Here is a 26,134-nt window from a genome sequence, read left to right on the forward strand (position 1 = left end):
CTAAACATACCCAGTTTCTTAAACTGCTCCTCATTGGGCTTGGTTTCCAGATAAAAACAGAGAATGCTTTGTTGGGAAGCAATAGGAAAACCACGCTCAGTCATGGAAGCCATATCCCTGAGCCTGTAGGACCAGGGAATTGATGATAGGGTGTCTTGGAGATCATTCATTCATAGGAGTGTATTTGGTGCATCGGCACTATAGAATTAATGCAATTTAGCATACTCAATGCTATGGAATTCTGGGAATTGTAGTTTGGTGAGGCAACAGCACTCTTTAGCAAAGAAGGTAAAAAGAGGCCCTGTAAAACAGCAACTCCCATTAGTCCATAGCTTTGAGCTGTGCCAATTAAAGTGATGTCATTAATTCTACAAAATAGATGCACCCTAAAAGTTGAATCTGACTTGTCAGCAATGAACAAGAACAGCATGTTTCACTGAATAAAAATGCTAAATATACTAAATGATCAGGAAAAAATTAACCACATGGCACTAAGCTTTCTGCAACATTTCAGTTAATATTGTTTGAGTGACGTGAGATTAGAATTCACGAATATTTTCCTGTTTCACTAATAGTAAGCTATGCACTGTAAGATTTCCTTCTGCATGGTTTCACTTATCTACATTACTAAACACGCTCAGAAATGGACATAGATTTCAGTCAATTCAAGATGTCAGGATTTTGGAATATTTAGAAATTTTCTTGAATATTGGGGAGAAATGCCATTTTTAGTGAAGAAACATGTTTTGATTGATCAAATGTCTATCAACCTGGTTGGTTAGCATTTCCATGGTCATTTTGACCTACAAGGCTACTAGCATATTTCCAATGATGCAAGGAAAGTTCAAGAAAAAAGGAAATAGGAATGTTCTTATGTGTATAATTTCTGTTGGACATTAGTGAAGAGTTGAAATAAAGTTAACTAGGGCAGATTAAGCTGAGAAAGCATTGTGTCTAAAAGAATGGGGGAGACATTTATTTGATTAGCATTTTGGTGTGAACTTGACAGTTTCTCATTCTCTAAAGGAATATCCAATTATTCTTCAGTTTTTCAGTTTTTACCAATTTTATGATATAGTTATCCAATGTTAGATATGCTGTGGATAAAGATTGCATACATTGTGGAAATACTCACTTCTCCCAAAGGATGCCTTGAGAAGCACATACATTAAATGAAAGATATAAAAATGCATATGAATTTTCATGTAAGCATTGTGTTGAAAAAAAATCATAAACTGATGTAGAAGTTGTGTAAAGTGCATGTGAACAACAGAAAGCTTCAAAACTGTTGGCTGGAACAGATACGCAGACATTTCTAGTTATATAGGATCAACTAATTGTAGGTTTTATGTTCAATTTATTTTTATTCTTTTTGTAAATGCCTCCAATTTCCTCTTTCATGCTAAATTCACATGAATAATACAGATCTCCTAATAGCTAAGGCATAACCCCTTCTATAGTAATGAATATACCTTTATTTAAGGATGTAACAAATATATTGGAAGTGCTACTCACTGTGCATCCTAATCCATAATATTTTCTGCAAAAATTCCAAGATATAGCAAAGATTTTAGGACCTATCCAATGGTCCCGGACAGATGTTTAACTATGTCTCTTTCAAAGTTATGTAATATGATTTTCTTAGTTCACTTAATGTAATTTTCTTCTAAAAGATGAGTTACAAAGACAAGTAGCAGAAATATCATAAAGCATATTTCAAGTGCTCATTGGAATCCTATTTTTAAACTTTATTATGAGAGTAGCTGCGACTGTCAATAAAATTCAATATACAGTAAGCATTCACCTGCAAAATAGTACTTTTGAAAGTGAATATGGGTATGTGACTACTTTATTCATTATGTTAGTGCACGTGTTCACTGATGGTTGTCTCTTAGTTTACTCCACATATTAATCTCACTTGTTTCTTCTTCTGTGCCTAATTTAAATTTCTGCAATTATGTTGTTGTTGTTCATTCGTTCAGTCGTCTCCGACTCTTCGTGACCTCATGGACCAGCCCACGCCAGAGCTCCCTGTCGGCCGTTACCACCCCCAGCTCCCTCAAGGTCAGTCCAGTCACTTCAAGGATGCCATCCATCCATCTTGCCCTTGGTCGGCCCCTCTTCCTTTTGTCTTCCACTTTCCCCAGCATAATTGTCTTCTCTAGGCTTTCCTGTCTCCTCATGATGTGGCCAAAGTACTTCAACTTTGTCTCTAGTATCTTTCCCTCCAGTGAGCAGTCGGGCTTTATTTCCTGGAGGATGGACTGGTTGGATCTTCTCGCAGTCCAAGGCACTCTCAGCACTTTCCTCCAACACCACAGCTCAAAAGCATCGATCTTTCTTCGCTCAGCCTTCCCTAAGGTCCAGCTCTCACATCCGTAGGTGACTACAGGGAATACCATGGCTTTGACTAGGCGGATCTTTGTTGCCAGTCTGATGTCTCTACTCTTTACTATTTTATCGAGACTGGACATTGCTCTCCTCCCAAGAAGTAAGCGTCTTCTGATTTCCTGGCCACAGTCTGCATCTGCAGTAATCTTTGCACCTAGAAATACAAAGTCTGTCACGGCCTCCACGGTTTCTCCCTCTATTTTCCAGTTGTCAATCATTCTTGTTGCCATAATCTTGGTTTTTTTGACGTTTAGCTGCAACCCGGCTTTTGCGCTTTCTTCTTTCACCTTGATTAGAAGGCTCCTCAGCTCCTCCTCGCTTTCGGCCATCAGAGTGGTGTCATCTGCATATCTGAGGTTGTTAATGTTTCTTCCAGCAATTTTCACCCCAGCTTTGCATTCATCCAGCCCCGCACATCGCATGATGTGTTCTGCATACAAGTTAAAAAGGTTGGGTGAGAGGATGCAGCCTTGCCGTACGCCTTTCCCAATCTTGAACCAGTCTGTTGTTCCGTGGTCAGTTCTGACTGTTGCTACTTGGTCCTTGTACAGATTCCTCAGGAGAGAGACAAGGTGGCTTGGTATGCCCATCCCACCAAGAACTTGCCACAATTTATTATGATCCACACAGTCAAAGGCTTTAGAGTAGTCAATGAAGCAGAAGTAGATGTTTTTCTGAAACTCCCTGCCTTTCTCCATTATCCAGCGGATATTGGCAATCTGGTCTCTGGTTCCTCTGCCTTTTCTAAACCCAGCTTGAACATCTGGCAACTCTCGCTCCATGTATTGCTGGAGTCTTCCTTGCAGGATCTTGAGCATTACCTTACTGGCATGAGAAATAAGGGCCACTGTACGGAAGTTGGAGCAGTCTTTCGCATTTCCCTTTTTTGGTATGGGGATATAAGTTGATTTTTTCCAGTCTGATGGCCATTCTTGTGTTTTCCATATTTGCTGGCAAATGGCATGCATCACCTTGACAGCATCATCTTTTAAGATTTTAAACAGTTCAGCTGGGATCCCATCATCTCCTGCTGCCTTGTTGTTAGCAATGCTTCTTAAGGCCCATTCAACCTCACTCCTCAGGATGTCTGGTTCTAATTCATTCACCACACCATCAAAGCTATCCTCGATATTGTTATCCTTCCTATACAGATCTTCTGTATAGTCTCGCCACCTTCTCTTGATCTCTTCAGCTTCTGTTAGGTCCCTGCCATCTTTGTTTCTTATCACACCAATTTTTGCCTGAAATTTACCTCCAATGTTTCTAATTTTCTGGAAGAGGTCTCTTGTCCTTCCTATTCTGTTGTCTTCTTCCACTTCCATGCATTGCTTATTTAAAAATAGTTCCTTATCTCTTCTGGCTAACCTCTGGAATTGCGCATTTAACTGGGCATATCTCCCCTTTTCACTGTTTCCTTTTGCTTTCCTCCTTTCTTGGGCTACTTCCAGTGTCTCAGCAGACAACCATTTTGCCTTCTTGGTTTTCTTTTTCTTTGGAACGTACTTTGTTGCTGCCTCCTGAACAATGTCGTGGACTTCTGTCCATAGTTCTTCTGGGACTCTGTTTACTAAATCTAGTCCTTCAAATCTGTTCTTCACTTCCACTGTATATTCGCTAGGAATGTTAGTGAGATCATATCTAACTGGTCTGTGTATTTTCCCTGATCTCTTTAGTTTTATTCTAAATTGGGCAATAAGAAGTTCGTGATCTGAGCTACAGTCAGCCCCAGGTCTTGTTTTCACTGACTGGATGGATGTCCGCCACCTTTGGCTGCAAAGGATGTAGTCAATCTGATTTCGGTGTTGACCATCTGGTGAGGTCCATGTATAAAGCCGTCTTTTAGGTTGTTGGAAGAGAGTATTCGTTATACACAGCGAGTTTTCCTGGCAGAATTCTATCAGCCTGCGTCCCGCTTCATTTTGTTCTCCCAGACCATGCTTGCCTGTGATCCCAGTTGTCATTTGACTTCCCACCTTGGCATTCCAGTCTCCTGTAATGAAAATAATGTCTCTTTTTGGTGTATTATCCAGTAGGTCCTGCAGATCCTCATAGAACTGATCTACTTCTGCTTCTTCAGCAGCTGTGGTTGGGGCGTATATTTGGATCACTGTGATGTTGCAAGGCTTTCCTTGCACTCGAATTGAGATCATTCTGTCATTTTTTGGGTTGTATCCAAGCACCGCTTTAGCGAATTTCTTATTAATTATGAAGGCTACTCCATTTCTTCGATGTTCCTCTTGTCCGCAGTAGTAGATCTGGTGGTCATCTGATGTGAAGTGGCCCATTCCAGTCCATTTCAGTTCGCTGACCCCCAGAATGTCTATCTTTAGTCTTGACATCTCACCAATAACAACATCCAATTTGCCCTGGCTCATAGATCTTACATTCCAGGTTCCTATGGTGTGTTGATCTTTAGAGCATCGGATTCGTCGTTCGCCTCCAGTACCGTCGGCCGCTAGCCTTCCTTTCGGCTTTGAGCTAGCTGCGTCATCACATCTGGGGCTAGTTGAACTTATCCTCTGCTCCTCCCCAGTAGCATTTTGGCCATCTTCCGACCTGGGAGTCCCATCTTCCAATGGCATACCGACATATCTCTGGTTGTACTGGTCCATTTAGTTTTCTTGGCAAGGATACTGGAGTGGTTTGCCATTGCCTTCCCCAGGGATCACGCTTGGTCTGACCTCTCTGCCACAACCGTCCCGTCTTGGGTGGCCCTTCACGGTTTCGCTCATGACATCATTGAGGTGCTCAAGCTCCAGCGCCCCGACAAGGCGGTGATCCTTTGCTGGAGCTGCAATTATGTAGCTTGCCAAAATTCTGGCTGGAAGGGGTATGGAATATTTGCTGTCATTTAACGAGAAACACAGGAGAACTTCCTGAAAAGAGACACAATTTAAAAGTGGTCAGAGTTACCCAGTCTTTGAAACAACGAGCTCCATCTTGCAAAAGGTGCGAGTAAAATAAAGAAGAGGATAAGCACTTAATCCAATGCCTTCTGTCTATTAAAACCAGGTTTTCTGTACCTGTTTTTAGCAGGGCACAATCTTGTTTGTCCAATAACCAAATGGAAGATGTGGGGTATCGTGTAACTTTCTCTTTCTCATTTCCAGAAATCTTTTTTCAGAACGTGGGGAGAACTTCATGCCAGGAAAGGGTCAGGCCAAACCCACATGTCTGGGTTGAAAGTTGTGATGGTCATCTGACTCAGAATCTTCAAGGGCTGACCTAAGCACTTTAAAAAAATATATAATATTTACTTCTGTTTTTAATGTTAGCATCTGCCAAAAGGCTCATTTCCTTAGGAAGCAAAGGAGGGAAATCTATGTTAAACCTGATGTATCTTTGCATTGGCTGAGTGGATTTGTTTCATTGCTTTATGCAAACACTTTACAAAATCAGATTTGTAGTTTTACAATTCCAAGAACGGAAGCCTTATTTCATATTTAACTGTTTCCATATATCTCGGTTTAAAGAAAGTATTTTCGTCTCCGTCCCCTGTCCCCCAGAAGTAGAAATGCCACCTATTTATCTTTTCTGAAAGTAATTAAGTAACTAATATGATAATACAGAATGTAACAACTGCAGCAGATTTTATGAGACTTCAGAAGTTTTCATTACATGAAGCTGAGTATTGGAAGTTGAGTAATAAGGAAAGTTTATTGACAAAACCTGGTATAGCTCAGTATTATTGCTTCAGGACTAGCTTTGAAGCCATGGACAACTGACAAGCTTGTCAAAGTTTTAGGTATGTTTTCACAGTCAACATAAACTACTTCCCATGGTTAATGATCTGGCATTGTCTAAAGGAACTAAGGAAATACTGAACATATGCATACATGCAGTCCTGAAATACACTTCAAAATGAGGAACATCTTCAGGTCTGGTTTTCCAAAAATTCTTTAGTGTCAACTACTGAATTTATATAGTACATCATCATGACAAATGGTTTGAAATTGGGTACCTCCCTATACTGTCTTTCATCTTTTTTGCATGCATGTACTTGTAGTTTGGAGAGTACTGACTTCACTGGAGAGCATTATGACTGAAGGGATATAAACATTTGAGCAGTGTTCCCTCTACAACAGGAGTTATTCACCTTTGTTGTTCCACGGACTCCTTTGCCAGTCAGGTGAAAATCATGGACCCCTTCTCAGAATATGTTGGCATTTGACAACTGATTTAATTCTTTGCCCACATGAAAGGAGGATGATGAATGGGATTGTGATGGTGTTGGACGATTTGGCTCTTTTAACTGTGATGATAATGTTTTAATGTGTATGGTGCTGATATTTTAATCGTGTAATGAAGTGGCATTGTGTTGTTATTGTATATTCTTTGTATGTTAACACATGTTGTGAACCGGTCCAAATCCCTCTTTGAAGGTGAGAGGGTCGGTATATAAAACCTCGAAATAAATAAATAAATAAATAAATAAATATAATGACAAATGGTTGTATGACACTCAACATCAGCAGGTCTTTAAACTAAATTTTAGGATTATATACAATTATGTTTTAAAAATATCCCATTATTTCAACACCTGACAACCTAATAAGATGCAACATCCATTCAAATAGTCATTTTTTGACAAATGTTTAGAAATAAGTGAAGGAAATACTAAACTTCAGTTAGAGATCAAAGAAAATAAAAATAAGTTGATTTCTTAAATTCAAGCTCATAGACATCCTGAAATCTTGTGAGTCCATCGACTCCTTAGTTTAAAACTCTTGCTCTAGAGTTTATAAGTAACCTATTAGAAGTGGAAATAGTTATCCTTATTTTGGAAAATAAGGATAAGAAAGTCATCCTTAAAAAAAACACCACTTAATAAGTAAAAGTGAAGTCACATTACACAGCCCAACCAAAAAGAATTCTTGGTGTCTTGGTTTTTAGGCCTGTTCCCGGGGTTATTTGTGATGCTGATTCAGAAAATTACTTTGGATAGACTGCACCTAATTTCTTAGATATAGTTATCATGGTTTTCTATGATCGAGCAGATGAAAAATGTTATATGACAAAAACTAGACCTGATAGGAGAAAATTAGTTCTATTTTTTGAATCACCAGGTCAATTATACCTAGAAATGGGTCTAACATTTGAGGCACCAAAATGTGTGTTGGTCAGTGTTATTGGTCTAACAAGTAAAAGGGCTTTACTATAGGTTTTCCCCATGACAGCACAGTAACTACCATGCTTTCATGGAGCCACCCCAACCCCCCCCCCCACACACACACACAAAACCCTTAAAAATAAAAATAAACTTACTGGGTGCCATTAGGACTTTCTTTGGGCCTGATGGACCATACCAATAACATGCGAGGAGATGGGGGGGGGCAGGCTTAGCTCCTGGCTCCCCTCATTTCCTTGTGTGTCATTGGCATGTTCCACCAGACCTGAAAAGAGAGGCCTAATGGTGGGGGGGGGGGGGGGGTTGGCACCATCTCGCATTTTTGGTCTCCAGAACCCCAAAAGGTGCAAGTCTAATGTACTATCAAATTATTTTGGCATTAGCAGGGTTTTCCTGCTTTGTCTTGAATTAATCCTCTTTCATTGGAAGCGTCGCTTGGACGCCCCCAGTAAAAGTGCAACAGGGCCTGGAATATGGGCCCTGACTGGATGGGCCATAAGACATTGTGCAACAAGAGGCATCAGGTGTTACCTTTGATTAATTTGATTCACAAGTTTGTAGTTGTAGCGGAACTAATTTGAACTTCTCATCCTACTCCTTCTACTGCTCCTCCTCCATGTCAACAGTATCCGCACCTTGTTTACTTCCCATCTTTTCTACCATGAAGCCTCTTCCATGTTCCTTCCTACATTGCTTCATAGTGGGAAGGTGGGAAAAGGAGAGAGATGAAAGAAGGGAGTTTAAAATCTGGATGAAGCTTCATGGCTAGAAAGTGAGGAAGGAAATGAGGAGCTGGTACTGTTGGCAGGATAGTGAGGAAGAGGCAGAGAGGCAGCAGATGGAGTCGGAGAAGGAAATGGATTGGAAGGAAATGGATATGAAATCTTGAGTGATGGCCCAGGACTATTGGTGGAAAAAGTTCCTGTAGCATGCATGTTTGTGAAGGAGCACTCTGCCCCAGAGTGTGGTGGAGGCTCCTTCTTTGGAGGCTTTTAAACAGAGGCTGGATGGCCATCTGTCAGGGGTGATTTGAATGCAATATTCCTGCTTCTTGGCAGGGGGTTGGACTGGATGGCCCATGAGGTCTCTTCCAACTCTTTGATTCTATGATTCTATGAGCAATTACAATAGTCACATTTTTCCACTTTTGTGTGGGTCAGTCGCCCCTTATACCCTTGAATCTGTGGGGCTCACTGTACTGTGCCATCACTGCAATTAATAAAGACAGAAAACTGCTTTTCAAATACTGTTTTGTGTAATGGGAAGAAACAGATTTAAAAATATATATATCCATGCTCCAGTTTCCTTGTACAAATATGAAAATCTGCTAAATGGAGTTGAATTGATTGACTTTCAGTTATCCAATAAACACACAATTCCCATGTATATTTTTTATTATAGCCAACAGTTAGAAAGACTTTTCTTCCACCGGCTCAGCATCTGTTGGTACTATGTCTGTTTCCAGTTTTATTTTAAATTTTGGAATGTATTATTTTCCAGGAAGGAAAGAAGAAGTTTGACAAAGAGAGTGAAAAGTATTATTCTACCCTGGAAAAGCACTTAAATTTATCAGCAAAGAAGAAGGAGTCACACCTGCAAGATGTAAGCTTTTATTATTGGGGGTCTGGTTTTCATGTTTAAAAAGAGAAAGGGGAATGAATGTACTCAAGAACAAAAATAGCTTCCAGTTTATATGGAATATAAATACCAGCTTCTGTTCGGGGTCTTAAAGTGGATATGTTGAAGATAAATATCCCATCTTAAAATAAACTTGGTATTAAGGGAGTACTTGTGTGAATTTTATTTTTATTACCATGACAAAATGGCAGGTTTTAGCTGTAAGTTTTGTTTTTTAAAAATTCCTTTTGCTCTGAATTTGTGTTTCATCCTGAATTTTGATTTGAATTTTTATTAAGTTACTATAAAAAGTTATATAAGTTACTACTAGAACATAGTTTATTGGAGAGCGGTATAAATTTGCAAATTAACAAGCTATTATTTTATTGGGTTGTTGTAGGTTTTTTCGGGCTATATGACCATGTTCTGGAGGCATGCTCTCGACATTTTGCCTGCATCTATGGCAAGCATCCTCAGAGGTAGTGAGGTCTGTTGGAACTAGGAAAATGGGTTTATATATCTGTGGAAAACCCCATTTTCCTAGTTCCAACAGACCTCACTACCTCTGAGGATGCTTGCCATAGATGCAAGCGAAACATCAGGAGAGAATGCCTCCAGAACATGGCCATATAGCCCGAAAAAACCTACAACAACCCAGTGATTCCGGCCATGAAAGCCTTCGACAATATATTATTTTATTCTAAGGTTGGTACATGCACGGCTTATGAGTAGTGAATTTAATATCAGTAACATCTTGTCTTTTAATTTTATAAATCAGGATAAAAAGCACTATTTTAATTACTGCCTATAGTTCTAAAACCTGAATCTTTGGTTGTGGTAAACATTTAGCGATAATATTGATTTCTAAATTTCTCTTCCTAAAATGAATGGTTTTTTTTTTTCAACGAGAATGCATAACTCTGCTGTAGTTAAATTAAAAGAAGCACATTGTTCCTGATCTAAAATATATACAGGTGACTAAGACAGCTTAATCAATTTCTGGTTTAATATACATAACAATCACACTTTTAATATTTTGTAGGCAAAATTTATATGAATTATATGTATTTTGTATACAAATTTTTATGCTACGTATTTTCCAAATATTTTATTTGTGTTTAACAAATAAAGCTTCAGTTTTTTAACTGAAAGGTGCAAAAAAGTGTTGCAGGGAAAGCAGAAGAATCATTTTCCCCATAGTTTTCTCACTTTCTGTCTCCTTCCAGCTCCTAGGCCTTCACATCCTATCTAGTCCCATCTCAGTATTACAAATTCTGACCTAAAATTATCTCTAAGCATTTGGACAGGGTTTTCTTCTCCATCACCTGTACCCTGCTCCTTCTAAAATAAGAATTATATAAAATTTTGTAGTTTTTAAAGGGGAGGGGATTCAAGGATCGTGTCACCCAGTTCCATGCCAGTATAGGAATTCATATCTAATCCATCTTTGTCAGGTGGACATGTAACCTCAGTTTTAAACTCTACAGTGGAAATCAGCACCATCGCAGACTGTTCTATTGTTGAAAGAAAATCCTTTTGATCCATTTCTGTGTAATTTCCATCTGATTGGTACAGGTCATGTCTTTTGAAGCTGCAGGAAAAAACTGGTTCCATTTTCAATGCAACAATCCCTCAAATGTTTGAGAATGGTTATCATATCAAGTCATTCATCTCAATGACAAACCTATACATCTCCTGCAATTATTCCGCAAAGGAGTAGTTCCAGATCCTTTACTATCTTAGTAACCCTCCTCCATTTGACAGTATGCTTTCTATAAAACTTCAGGCCTGCTAGGAATCAAACCTAGACCATTCACATCATTTGTAGAGAGAAATTGGGAGAAGGCCCATTTGCAAAGAACTCCAGTTTTTTTTAAAAAAAAATCAGTGACAACTTATTCATTGTTTACTGGAAGTTATAATTGACTTCTTAAAGGCTAGTTAATCAGCTTGGAATTACTTGTTATGCACTAAACCGATACCTCTGTGAGGAAATCAATTTCAAATTAAATGCATTCCCTGTGAATACCACCACTTCACATAACTTTCCAAATTCCACTTCTGCTAATGGCAGGAAAAACAGACACACTTGCAAGAATATAAGAAGAATCCGCAATTCATTGCCTAAGATAACATTGAAATTCATAGGCACACTGTAGATCCACAGGCAACATAAAGGCACAAACACACATAAAAATGGTGTGGGTTTTCCAGGCTGTATGGCCATGTTCCAGAAACATTCATCCCCTGACATTTTCCCCACATCTATGGCAGGCATCCTCAGAGGTTATGAAGTCATAATACACTTTGACTAGCAGAGAGCAGTGTTGCCTTTATCTTAGAGTTTGAATAAACACTTTTTTCACATCAAAAGATGAAATTTCTCCAAACATTTTAAGTTTGTTGAAGGGGAGGAACCACTCTTTTTTGTTGTTCTAGTCACCGTTGTTAAATAGTATAATCTATCTATCTATCTATCGAGAGAGAGATTGATTGTGGGAGGTTAGTGGGAGCAGGCACAGGTCAACAGGTCCAGTGAAGGCTCATTGTCCCCCTTCTCCGGGATGTTTCTAAGATTTGTTTCTTTAACCATAGCATCCTGGCAATCATTTCATTTTTTAAAAAGGTCATGCATACAGAGCTAGAGATAGTGAAAGGATTTTTTGTTTGTTTTAAGCTTATAAAGATATGGAAATAAGAGAAAATTGGCACTTTTTTCATATGTGGTGGACATGCAAAAAAGCAAAAAAAATTGAAAGGAAATATTTGCGAAAATTAAAAAAATAGAAATACATTTCCAGTTTAAACCTGTGTACTTTTTACTTGGAATAACAGGCTTTGAAATAAAAAAATGAAGACCAATTATTATACTATTTAACAACGATGGCTAAAACAACATGCACCAAAAAATGGGAATCAAAATAATTCCCAACAATGGAACAATAGATATTAAAAGTGATAGAGATAATGCAAATGGATCTATTAACACAGGCAATTACCCAAGATTCACAGAGAGGATTGGAAGTTAACTCCATTTTTTTCACTCGTTTTCTTGTTATGTTTTTTTCCGATTCATACTATCGTATATTCCAGGGTACAAGATGACTTTTGAACCCCAAAAAATCATCTCCAAAATGGAGTCCCTTTGGTTTCTGCTTCAGCTACTGTGGGAGCCAAAACCTGCTCCAGCGAGTGGGCAGTTGCTTGCCTCCTTCGCCATCCCCAAGCACTGCAGCCTGGAGGAGGAGCGAGGGGGGAAGGAGGGGTGAGAAGGAAGAGTGTGAGGCCACGTTACGTTGGAGAAAAGTGAGGAGCGTGAGGTCACGTTACTTTGGAGAACGGCTGGGGGTGGTGGCCTGCTGGGCTGTCCCCACTTTGCGAGCCTGATGCTGTCTCCATTGCCACTGGATTGGTGCTGCCTAAGCCTTAATCCCGGAGCAGCTGTTGCGAGAGCCGAAGCAGCACAGCGCGGCCTGGCTCTGCCCCTCCCCCTCCCCCCGCTCTGGCTTCGGCTCTCTCCGCAGCTGCTCCAGGCTTGAGGAGGAGGCATTACCAAGCCAGTGGCGGCAGAGTCAGCACCAGGCTGGCCACCATGGAGACCAGCTGGGGATGGTGGTTTGGTACTGCGCTGCACCCCCCCTCCACTCTTTATTATTATTATTATTATTATTATTATTATTATCATCAAGCAGAGCTGGATGGCCACTTGTTGGGAGGGCTTGCATTGTGTCTTCCTTCCTAGCAGGAGTGAGTGGGGATGGACTGGATGGCCATTGGAGTCTCTTCCAACTATAGGGTTCCATTATTATTATTATTATTATTATTATTATCAAGGAGAGTTGGATGGCCACTTTTTGGGAGGGCTTGCATTGTGTCTTCGTGCCTAGCAGGAGTGAGTGGGGATGGACTAAATGGCCATTGAAGTCCCTTCCAACTCGAGGGTTCTATTATTGTGTTGTTGTTGTTGTTGTTGTTTTTATTGTTGTTATTAAGCAGAGCTGTATGGCCCACCTTTCATGAGGGCTTGGATGTATGTTCCTCCCTGGCCATTGGGGTCCCTTCCAACTCTGGGGTTCTGTTGTTGTTGTTGTTGTTGTTGTTGTTGTTGTTCTTATTAAGAAGGATGGCCACCTGTCAGGAGGGCTTGGATGTGTTTTGCTGCCTGACAGAATTAGGCTGAGACTGGATGGCCATTGGAGTCCCTTCCAACTCTAGGGTTCTATTATTGTTGTTGTTGTTCAGGAAAGGACATTGGACCTGGGCTCACTCTAGGTAAAGTAAAGGTTTTCCTCTGACATTAAGTCCAGTTGTGTCCAACTCTGGGGGTTCGTGCTCATCTCCATTTCTAAGCCGAAGAGCTGGCTCCCACTCTGACAGTCCTGTAAACTTTTTTTTTTGGGGGGGGGGGGGTCGTCTTAGATATCCAGTTGTCTTATACACCAGAATATACGGTACTTATTTTTTTTCTTTCTTTTCCCCCCATTCCTCTTTTTTTTTTTTTTTAATATATAGGGGGTGGAGGGAAGGCATTATTCTATTCTTACAATAAAAATTATTTTGAAAAAAACGTTATGGAAATAAGAGTTGTTCATCCAGCAATCTTAAGAATGTGAATACATTGCCGGATTGTTTATCCGGCAATGTATTCACAATCTTGCAAAAGATGGTTTCAAATGCAAACATGGTTAAACTGCTTAAATAATTTCTTTTAGTTCACAAGATCTACCATGCCTCCTGCCAATTTAGCAATTGATGAACCCAAACATTGTGATTCAGTTCAATCTCAATGGAACTGGAAAGACATAGGAATGTTGTCTAGAGCCACACCATATTACTTTCCCCAAATAGGTTTCATATAGAGCACAATATGCCAAAAAAAGAAAGAAAAAAACAGATGCTTTGAAAAAAGTTTAAGCTAGCACAGAGGCCAAGCAAGTGTGTTTTGAAGAGATGCTGACTCACTTCAAACAGTAATGTTGGACCAGCATAAAATGTAAAGGTTAAAGAGGAGCGTGCCATGAGTGACTTCTTAAGCAGTGAAGACAGTCAAATGAACCTTAGTTCATCTGATTTGCTCTCTTTAAAAAAACAGATGGAAGAATTAAGTTAGGAGTCTGTATGGGAAGAACCTTCATCATCCAGGAATAGCATGTGAGGGGAAATGTGTACCCATTCCTCCTTTTAGGGAGGAAATCCATCACTTTGTCATTTATAACCCATCTTTTCCTGCAGAAGAGAAACTTAAGGCAGACTCGAAGTTTCACTCTCTCCCACACTCAAACTTGATGACATGTAATGAAGAACAAAAAGAATTCTTACTCATTGCTGCTTCTGCTATATGAAGTTGTTCTATCCTGTAAATGTCAAGAGTCACTCTTAGATTATTCAAGAGCATTATCATAAAGATTGTCCAGCTTAAAGAGCTGGGCATGTTTAGCCTGAAGAAGAGAAGGCTGAGAAGAGACATGATGGCCATGTTTAAATATGTGAGATGAAGTCATAGGGAGGAGGGAGCAAGCTTGTTTTCTGCTGCCCTGGAGACTAGGACACGGAACAATGGCTTCAAACTACAAGAAAGGATATTCCATCTGAAAATTAAGAAGAATTTCCTGATTGTGAGAGCTGTTCAGCAGTGGAACTACCCCGGAGTGTGGTGGAGACCCCTTTTTGGAGGCCTTTAAACAGAGACTGGATGGCCATCTGTCGGGGGTGCTTTGAATGCTATTTTCCTTCTTGGCAGGGGGTTGGACTGGATGGCCCATGAGGTCTCTTCCAACTCTATGATTCTATGTGGCTTCATCTTCTAGTTATGACAGGTGGAAGAATGGCTTTTTCCAACTTTCTTCTTTTTTAAGCTTATGTAAAAATATGGCCCTTTTTCACTTTCCATTGTTACTTCAGCTACTCTAGTTACTTTTATCTGGACAGTTTTCTGTGATGCTGTTCTTTAAGCAATGTTTGCTTCTAGAGGTAGCTGACTATATTAAAAAAAGCTGAATTTCTAGAATTAGTTGACCCTGTCCAAAGAAAGTTGTACTCCCTAACCAAACTAAAACTCAATTGATTTTTACAGCATATGTACAACAACAATAACAATAATAACTTTATTTTGTACCCCGCCTCCATCTCCCCGAAGGGACTCGAAGCGACTTACATGGGGACAAGCCTAAACAGACATAGATTAAAAACATGATGCAATAAAATAAATAATATCGTAATAACATAAAACAACATCATAAAACAATCAATAGCCTGAACAGTAATAAATTCTGAAATCAGAGAGTAGGAGCTTGTGCAATATAGTTTCAAGGCTGGTAGAAGAGTGCAAGAGCAGATAATAAATTAGGGCTAGAAGAGCAATGTCATTTCAAATCATTATTTGTAATGGGCCTAGTATTCAGAAATATTTTTAATACTTCCTTTTTATATTTGGTTTTTTGTTTCTCTTCCTTATTGATCTTACATATCAAATACCATGGAGGGAGGCATGGAGCCCATGACAGATCATACATTTATTTTGTAGTTTGTCGTTTTATGGGTCTTTCCTGTAATAATCTACTAAATGTAAGGTCCAAGATATTCTTTCTTAAAGCAGTTGATGCATATTGGCATTATCGGATTCATTTCTAAAAAGCAGATATATTTTCTTTTATATTTTTGGGTTGTTTAAGCTTTTTTTGTTTCTGTGTGTTTTCATGTTGACAGGATGATATGAATGTCTCAGTCTTTTTAAGAGCAGTAATTTAAACCATATTTTATTTATCCTCTACATTGAATAAAATGCTAAATGAGTTATGCAATATCTTTGATGTGAGGAACCAAGCAATTACTTCCATATTTTTTTTTCTTTTCCTCTGCTCCCCCAAGAAAAATAATATTTTTTTTCAAAATGGAGGGAACTTTTCAGAACTATCTTCTGTGACTAACATCAACATTGATAATATACATTTCCTTGCCTGGAAATATGACTCCCAGTGGATCTTAATGTTCATTTCTTGTTGGAAGCTAGAATTACAATCCCAGAGGTTTTTCTCTGGAATTGATTTTTAAATCTAAGCTAGAGCAGAATTTAAATTCCTCCTGCTATTATCCTTTGCCCCCATCCTGTCTGACTTGCTGCTGTGCCACTGAGGGAATGGAAGCCTTCATTCTTTCTTTGGCACAGTGTTACAGCTGGAAATCATGTAATAGGAGCATTAATAAATGCAGTTGTGCAACTAGCAATGAACTCCAAACACCTGGCTTGCAACTGTAGCCGATTAGCCACCACTGCTGCTGTCAGAGTGGCAAGCCAGATAAGGAAAAAGCATTGTCTGGTAAGTCTGAACCCAGACCAGAACATAAATGTTTCCAGAGGTAGACCCTACCTAACCAACACCCAGCCAGGTCAAGACCATATCTATCTTGCTGAACCATTACCTAACGTTTCATGTTGCAGAGCTCCATCTAAACTCCCGATCATCTCAGGCACACTGTTCTGACATCAAGCAGAGACACCCATGTGACTAGGAAGAAAAAGGGGACCAATCTCCTCTCCTTCTTGTTGATCATGCTGTTCCTCTGGTAATGTCAGTAAGGGGCATCCATGATTACTGGGAGCTCAGACAGAGCTTTACAGGTAACTTGGAGGAGGAATTGGTGACACAGGCCCAATCTGCCCCTTTCCCCCACTCCAAATCAGACCTAATCCAACTGTCCACACTGTCTTGAGACTGGGATATGCTACAGTTTCTAACAAATTCCAGAGCACCCCTTTGGCTTTGCTAGAAGTGGAGCAAATCCAGTGTAACCTGTGATAATCACCAAAACTGCAGGCATCCAAGGCACAACTCAAGTTGTGTGTCTGGGTTTTCATGCCTGTTGTTGTACTCCAGGACAGGAAAAGCCCTCTGACTTTAAAACACACCACACGTTGAGTGAAGTAACAAATCCTTTTTTATTGAAGCTTAATAAAATAGCCAGTAGAAAGAAATGCTTGTAAGAAAGTTCCAAAATGCTTGTAAGAAAGTTCCAAAATGCTTGTAAGAAATTTCCAAAAAGCAAAAGGTCTGTAAAATGCATTAACTCAAAGCAGTGTCCATAAAAGATATAAAAGCAATCCATGGCAGTATATATCCAATAGGAATCAACATGATGCAAAGACAATCCAAACGCTGCTAGCCAACACCAAAAGGCTAGAAGCATCCACAGGAACAAGACCCCTTAAACTGGATTTCTATGGCACATGAACTGATTTCCAAATGATGCCTGATCAAACAGGTTTTCCCTTGAAGCAAACCTTATATCCTAAAACCCAGAAACTGGTTTCATTTTCCCCCTCCTTTGGCTCTTATCTGATGAAGCCTTTCGGAGTGACATAAATCTTGAGTTTGTTGTTGGTCTTGGATAAACTCCATCCACCTGTTTTTCAACTCCATTTCTGACTGCTCATTAAAATTTCCAGGTGTCAGATTGTTTTCCAAACCCAATTCTTGAGAGAGAGGGAGTAAACCATAATCCCTATGCTCAGCAGGAATATTCTCATGAGAAACTGCCCCTTGCACTGGGGCCTCTCTGTCATTGTCTGCATGAAAATCATTGACCGAACTATCTACATCTTGCACCTCAGCCTTGGCACCATCATTTCCCTCATCCTTTCTCACAGCATTGCACACATCATTGCCCACATCAGAAGCATCATGATCCTGGAACACAAACACAGGCTGATTCCCAACACCTGTGTAGATTACAAAACTCACAAGAGGGGATTGTGGGAAAGGTTAGGTATGGGTGCACAACATTTGGAGCATGACTGACAATGAAAATGTCCCTGGTACTTGGGGTAGCAAACAAAGAGTTGTTCTTTCAGGGAAAGAGGTCATAGTTCACCTGAAGACTCCCCCTGTGTTGCTTATGCCCAAATACCTTTTTTAAAAAATAAGAGAAGGGAGAACTTTGACATGTTGACATCCTGTCCTCACACTTTCAGGCAACTTTATAATGCCCTTCTGTCTAGATCAGTGGCTCTCAACCTGTGGGCCCCCAGATGTTTTGGCCTTCAACTCCCAGAAATCCTGACAGCTGTTAAACTGGCTGGGGTTTCTGGGAGTTGTAAGCCAAAACACCTGGGGACCCACAGGTTGAGAACACTGGTCTAGATAGTTATGACATATTTGAATGATAGGTGAATGTAATGAATGAAAACAGGATGCAATGGTCTCTTTTGAAAACTGCATCTATTATGGATAGTGTTTCTGATGTCATCAGAATCACTTATGTAATAAAAATAAAAGTAGCTGGCATGTGATCTTTTCTAACTTTTAATTTTGCTTTCTTTTCAGGCAGATACCCAGATTGACAGAGAACATCAAAATTTCTATGAAGCATCATTAGAATATGTATTTAAAATTCAAGAAGTACAAGAGAGAAAGAAGTTTGAGTTTGTTGAACCAGTAAGTTGATAACCGTGGTAAAATACAAATATAACAAAAATGTAAACCCTTAACTTCCAGTGTAGCTGAGATATATCACAATTTTTCAACAGCTACTTTATATTTATGCATAGATGCCTTTCCTTAAATCATTTCATTTCCTTTAAATATTTTTTTCAGCCAATGAAATCCCACACGCTGATTCTGGAGAGACTTCTCCATCTTGCAGAAGATTCAGTAGTGTGTTCTATTTTGCAATCTGTTTATTATGTATTCAAAATAGGTCTAAAAATCTAATCCATTGCTTCAGTGAAGCCAGGAGTTACAGAGAAAGAGCAAATATAACCAGTGGGCTACAGTTCAGATAATAAACTGATTTGTAATATAAGCTATACTGAGATGCCATATTCCTGACCCTGTGAACATTTGTTTGGAGAACTGTAGACATGCTTTCCCCTTTCCTTCCATAGTCTTGATTTCATGGCATATTTCCTGGTTTGATGAAATTATTATCTGTTGATATGTTCAAGCCATAGAATTATAGTTTAATTGAATGCTCCATATCAGGATTCCAATTTTTGTGTTTAAAATTGCTTTTCTCTTTCCATATACAAAAGATTCCCAATTCCATGTCATAAGCAAGAGTCTGGAAAGAAAATACTTCTTTTGGATTACATCTCCAGAATCACCATATCCTATGCTAACTAGAAGATCTGAGGAATTATAATCTAAAAACACCAAGCAAAACATTTACAGGCTCTTGACACATGTGCCTGTACAGGGAGAGTGACATCAATAATTATGAGCTGGCAATTGAGATTTCATGCCAAGATATATTTGGCATTAAACCATGGATGCAACTGCACTTTATATTCCTATCTCATCATGAACAACAATTTGTCAGTTCAGCTTCTTTAACTGTAGCTTGGAGTGATGTTTCAGCCGAAGCAAATGGTCTTGCAAACAATTTGTCTGCCTTTACCAATATATCTCAGTAAGGAACCCCTGGTGAACTTCCGAGGAACCCTGTGGTTTCCAGGAACACAGTTTTTGAAAACCACTGACTTATATCTGCAAATGTTGCATTTAAAGTGGAATATATTGGTTAATTAAAGAAGGGAATTTAATATCGTAAGCTATTGAAAGCCTGGCTTGGACTCTTAATCTTGGTTTCTTAAATGCTCACGTAGATGGTCTCTCATCCAGAGTGGAATGAAATTGCAGATGATTTGCCATCTATCTACATGACATTTTAATGACTTGTGCTTAGCAATATTGTCTGTGCAACATTTTTCATATTGTAAAAAAAAACTGGCTCCAAAAAACCCCTAACCCACAGCATTCATTTTCAGATTCTAATAAATCTATCTAGACCTTTCATTAAAGAAGTAAAAAGAGAGAGAGAATAGAAGTTACTTTAAAAAAAAATGAAACCGCTGAAGCAGGACTCACAATCTATGCCTTAGTTGAAAGTCATATACATTCTCACCTCAGAATAAGTTCGGTTAACTTTTATGGATCTTTCTTCTAATAAGTTGTAAGGCTGCATTTCTGTTCATCCGTATTTCAAAGTAAATAATGATGCAAGCTTGCCTTCACTCTTTGAACTACTGTTAATTGCATTCAGGATCGAGAGAAACATGAGGTCTTTGACTTCTATAACCCTGAAAGCCCATGAAAAAAATGTGCATTGCAGAAATAGAGTCTCCACCTTAGTACGTTTGGAACAGTGGCCTTCATTTCTGAATTGTACTAAAGGTAGAAGCTCACGGGCTATTCTAATTTGACAAGATTGTAGTGTAATCTGAACCTTTACCAACATAAATCTAGTTCATGAAATATATGTTCAAAAAGAAAGTTGATTACATTTGTAGAGGGTAATGCAGACCATTGAGTCCTTGTGGGCAGTAGAGGAATGGTAATGCAGATACTGTATAAACTAATGAGTAAGTTGGGAAATATTAATTGAAGAACTGACCTCCAAAAACTGGGTTGAGTTATCCATGGATAATGTTGCCTTGAAACTTACCAGCTTCCCTGTGCCTTAAAACTTACCATAAAAGGAACCATTCCATTCTCTGAGTAGATTGATGAAAGGCAAAATCATAGTCCATCCTGGGACATCCCAAAAGTAGTATTTACTGTCCACTGTGACAGTTCTTCTAGATTTTTTGAATGCTTGAGAGGGGAAATGGAAGAGGTGGCAATTCTTTAGTATTGTTCCTGGAAGGAGTGCCAAGAAAGTAGAGGGAGTTGCTGCTTCTTAAAGATTCTCCTGGCATGAACTAAGCTCTTGTCTTTTGCCACTCTACTCAAATAAAGGAATATTTCTTTTTTAAGTAAGAGTTAATACAATAGCCCCCCTTCTCTCCACACACACACCATCCCCTTCTCCAAGTAGAGTAGTGAATTGCCTTTTTGAATGTGGGAAAATAGTGGAAACCGTGGCCAAGGGCCCTTAGTAGATAAATAGGTATTGCCTGGCCCCTTGACTTGGTGGTGACACTTTCCCTTCTTCACAGAATTACTCATCATATCCCTGGGATATGGGATATATGGGATATCCCTGGGATATATAAAAAGTGATAGTTTTGGCCCCACACCTGCAAAACCTTATACATGAGGCAGGCTTGTAGCCAGGATTTCGATTCGGGGGGGGGGGGGGGGGGGCTGCTGAGTTTGAGTGAAAGAGGGTCTACCCTAGCAAACCTTTTGTATCGTTACCCCAATACCCCCATGCATATGGGATATATTGAGTATAGTGATCAGATCATGATATGAATAAACATAGCAGTGTAAATAATGCACCAGTAAGGTCTTTTCGCGAACCACCATGAGAATTTCAGGGGGGGGGGGGGCTACATGCCTGACATGAGGTTAACCCGTACACAGATATATTTCCTGTGCAAATAAATTCAACTCTGATCCTATGGACATACAGATGGGTTTGTGAAAACCTCCCATTTGAAAATCTGAAGATAGACAAATCAGAGTAAAAGTCTGAAAATATTTTTTATAGAAAAAATGAACTGTAATTTCCAGAATGCCTCAACCAGGATGTCGAATGACCATGTTGGCTGAGGAATTCTGGAAGCTATAATAATAATATTAAAAGTGTATTGTCGAAGGCTTTCATGGCCAGAATCACTGGGTTGTTGTAGGTTTTTTCGGGCTGTATGGCCATGGTCTAGAGGCATTCTCTCCTGAATGCAGGCGAAACGTCAGGAGAGAATGTCTCTAGACCGTGGCCATACAGCCCAAAAAAAACCCTACAACAACCCAATATTAAAAGTGTTTCTGAATTGCAAGCTCTGTTCAGAATAGATCTTGCACTAACAGGATCTGTGATATGATTCACATTAACACCAATAATAGCTCTCAAAAATATCTCCATTCGTCACCTCTGTAAAAATCATTAATTTTATTTTTAGTAAGTGGCAAGCAAATAGAGTACAACTGCAAAAGGAGCAAAATAGCAGCTCAGGTTTGTGCTTGAAGCCTTAAAAATTATATAGGATATACCATAAAAGTAATCAAATTCCTGTCTAACCGCTGTTGTCACAAAATCAATATTTTGTGGGAGTATCTGGCAACCCCTGCTCCTTACTAACCCTGGAGGAGGAGGTCCAGCGCTGCAACAAAGCTGAAATGACCATTATTCAGTTAGAGGGAGGCTTTAATGTGATAGCTTCAATTTTGTGTAAGGTTCAGTAGATCAGAACAAATAAGTAGCAGTGTCTGAAAGGGCTGCACTGATAGAGAAATATTTGCAGATGCTCTGGCAAAGCTGGATTTTCAATGTGGAAACATAGCTTTGTGCTGTATGCATGGTTAAAGTTGCATAATACTAAGCCAGGCATCTTTAACCATGCATATAGCAGAGAGCTGACAGTTACGCTTCCATCTTACACACTTCTGCTTTTCTGGATTACCTTGCAAATATTTCTGTATCAATACATCTCCCAAAATGTAGACAATATATTTGAGTGTTAGGCTAACAAAAGTTTGAATCCCCACTTTTCCATAGAAACTCATTGGTTGAGCTTGAGCAAATTGTATTTCTCTCAGCCTCAGTGAATGGAACTGGCAAACCTCATCAGAACTCAATTTTGTGATAGGTTTGACTTAGAGTTGCTATAGGTCAAAAGTTATGTGAAGGAATCCGGGAAACAAATTACAGCAGATACCAAGGGCCCATTGTACTTCTGTTTGATACTTCTGTAGAGCAGGATTTGTGGACCTCAGGATCCCATGAGAGGTCACTAGAGGTTATGATTGTCTTAACTCCATGTTTTTAATGCAATGGCTTACTTTATTTTTTTTTGTTGTTTTATGATGCATTGAAATGTTGTCTTTCTGTAAGGCTGCCTTGAATCCCCCTTGGAGTGAAAAGGAGAGGTTATAAATAAATAAATTCCATATATACTTGAGTATAAGCTGACCCGAATATAAGTCAAGGCACCTAATTTTACCACAAAAACCTGGGAAACTTACTGACTCAAGTATAAACTGAGGGTGGGAAATGCAACAGCTACTGGTAAATTTCAAAAATAAATTGGAAATGGTGGTTGAAAAAGTGGAAAAATGAGGTGGAAAGTGGGTAGCTGGAAAAGTAGGACAGATTGGAGCCGGAAGGGGGCAACTGGAGAAGAGGGTATGACTGAGGTGTGAAAGGGGGGCTGGAAACTGAAAAATGTTTGGGTGGAAAGGGGGGGCCTGGAAAAGTGGGAAAGACCCCAGTCTCGAGTGTGAAGTGGGGATCGGGAAAAGCTGGGGAAATTGGGCTTGGGAAAGAGGGGCAGCTGGAAAAGATTTGGTTGGAGAAAGGAAGACTGCAAAATTAGCAAGACTGGGGTGCAAAAAAGGGGGCTGGAAAGGTAGAAAGATTGGAGTGGGAAAGGTTGGAGTGGTAAGTGGAGAAATGTGAAAGATTGAAGTGGGAAAGGTGGCTGGGAAAGTGGAAAAATGGGTGAGAAAGAGAAGGTGGGAAAGTGGGAAACTGTAATGGTGAAAGGAGCAAGTCGGAAATGGGAAAGAAAGACTGGAACCTGGAAAAGGCCAGGATGGAAAGGGAGCTGGAAAAGTGGGGAGAGATGGTCTAGGAATAGTAAAGACTGGGTTAGGAAGAGGAAAACTAGAAAAAAGGAAGACTGGGGTGAGAAATGGGTGCTGGAAAAGTGGGGGGGAAACTGAGGTGGGAAGGGAGAAAGTGGGAAGGACTGAAGAGAGGAAGGCGCCCAATCTCTCCTCTCCTCACAGCACAGCAACCCAGCTGGTTCACTGTTCCTGGAGGGGAGGGAGGAAGGCACGTGAGAGAGGGGAACGCACCCTCTCCCCTCTCTCAGCACAGCGACCCAGTTAGTTTGCTTGCGGAGAGGTGAGGGTTCTGTTGGGAAGGTGTGGGACTAAAAGAAGTACTTTTTCAGCCCCTGACCTTCCTGCCAGGACCCTCACTCGTGTATAAGCCAAGGGAGGCTTTTTCAGCCTAAAAAGGGGCTGAAAATCTAGGCTTTAAATAATGATTGCAAAAAGCAGTGTGTGATAGAGATATATCTCTCATACACTATAGACATAATCATATGTATGCAGTGGTTCCCTGAGACTTGAAAATTATGGGTTCCTCCAATTTAAAAGGATTGAGAAAGGCTGCATTAGGATATTGAACCAAGGTACTTCTGCGCATCATGAAACACCACCCAAACCTATGAACCATTGCATCTTAGTTGATACTAATATGGTGGTTTGGCTCTGCTGCTTCATTCACACATACACTTCACCACTTTATACTATAGCTATCTAATGATATAGAACCAACAGGATATGGAAGGGCATGTTGTCTGATTTCCCCCCTAGATTTGATCTGTAACTAGACTTCAAATAGTATATTTATCATCATGTGAATCCCTAAATCACTCAGTTCAGTAAATCAAAGCTTGTGCTGATTTAATACAGCCCTGGCCATGGGGGTGTTAGAGACTGGACCACAGGGATTCCAGCATTCGGGGGGGAAACTGCATCAAAAGTCTGCAAGAATCTTTTATTTATTTTTATGCAATGTTGGTGACCCTGAGATTGTTTGGTCATCTTATTCTCACAGGAAGAAGATTGCACTTCCATTTTGGATAGGGTAGGAATTTGACCTCTGGCCTTTAGTTCATCAGCCAAGAAGTTACTGTCTTCCTGGTTCAGTTTTTAAAGGAAAATGAAACGAGAGATTGCACAAAACATACTTGGATCTACAGTCATAAACTGGATTTTATAATATAAGAGGAAATGGAAAACTGGCTTTCACAGAAATGAAGCAGAGCAACATTTTGCTATTGTTGTAACTGCCCTGGGATTTCAATAAGTGTTTTCAGTAGGGTGTTCATACTTTAAACAACTGCATAATAGTTAAATTTTAGAGACGCAGCTTATCCTGGAACTGGGAAACAATTATGGATAGATAATCATCAAGTGAATCTTTGGCTGCCATACACCTGTGAAAAGCACAGAAGATTTACCACAAAGAGTAGCAGCCCTAAATGTGCTGTCAGCGCAAAGTGCTGTGTTTAAAATGCACATAATCATAAACTATGGTTTCTTGTTATAGTGTTTCCCTACACAAAAAGCTCTCGCAGTTATGAGGGAAATCAGCCTCACATTTCCTTTCTTGCAGTTTCACATTTACTTTACTTTTACTTACTTACTTACTTAGGCAATCCCGCATTGTCCGAATATGATGTCCTTCCAAGTGTAGTATCTTGAAAGTGGATATGTAGGTGACTATGGAGCCCTATTCTTCCACAGTGAGGACATTGGTTTCCAGGTGAAAGGGTTGGCTTGATGCTCCTTCCTCTTTGCACATTTTTCCCTTTTGCCCTCTTCACATTCCACAGCACTGCTGATCACAGCTGACCTCCAGCTAGAGCATTCAAGGGCCAAGGCTACCCAGTTTTCAGTGTCTATGCCACAGTTTTTAAGGTTAGCTTTAAGCCCATTTTTAAATCTCTTTTCCTGTCCACCAACATTCAGTTTTCCATTTTTGAGTTTGGAGTATGGTAACTGGGTTGTTGTAGGTTTTTCGGGCTGTATGGCCATGTTCTCTCCTGATGTTTCACCTCCATCTGTGGCAGGCATTCTCAGAGGTTGTGAGGTCTGTTGGAAACTAGGAAAATTGGGTTTATATATCTGTAGAAAGTCCAGGGTAGGAGAAAGAACGTTTGTCTGTTGGAGCTAGGTTTGAAGGTTTCAAGTGGCCACCTTGATTAGCATTTGATGGCCTGACAGTTTTTAGGTGTGGCTTGTTACTGCGTGGGAGAATCCTTTGTTGAGAGGTCATTAGGTGTTCCTGATTGTTTCTTGTCTGGAGTTCCCCTGTGTTTGAGAGTTGTTCTTTATTTACTGTTATAGTTTTAGAATTTTTAAATATTGATAGCCAGTATAATAACTTTTTTGGGATACGGTTTGGAGGTAGGGGCTGCAGTGGTGCAGTGGGTTAAACTGCTAAGCTGCAGAACTTGCTGATCGAAAGGTTGACGGTTTGAATCCATGAACAGGGTGAGCTCCTGTCATTATCTCCAGCTTTTGCCAACCTAGCAGTTCTAAA

At 39.8% G+C, this 26,134-nt stretch overlaps 1 protein-coding gene across 1 annotated transcript in view; it reads left to right on the plus strand.

Annotated features, from left to right (window-relative positions):
• Positions 1–26,134, plus strand: part of ARHGAP42 (Rho GTPase activating protein 42) — a 201,625-nt gene that overhangs the window by 118,541 nt on the left and 56,950 nt on the right. Inside the window, exons 5-6 of the mRNA XM_060771073.2 lie at positions 9,020–9,121; positions 18,457–18,567. Of these exons, the coding sequence (XP_060627056.2) occupies positions 9,020–9,121; positions 18,457–18,567 (213 nt within the window). The remainder of the gene's footprint in view (positions 1–9,019; positions 9,122–18,456; positions 18,568–26,134) is intronic.

The sequence above is a fragment of the Anolis sagrei genome, chromosome 3, assembly GCF_037176765.1.
Source record: "Anolis sagrei isolate rAnoSag1 chromosome 3, rAnoSag1.mat, whole genome shotgun sequence".
Classification (NCBI taxonomy): Eukaryota; Metazoa; Chordata; class Lepidosauria; order Squamata; family Dactyloidae; genus Anolis; species Anolis sagrei.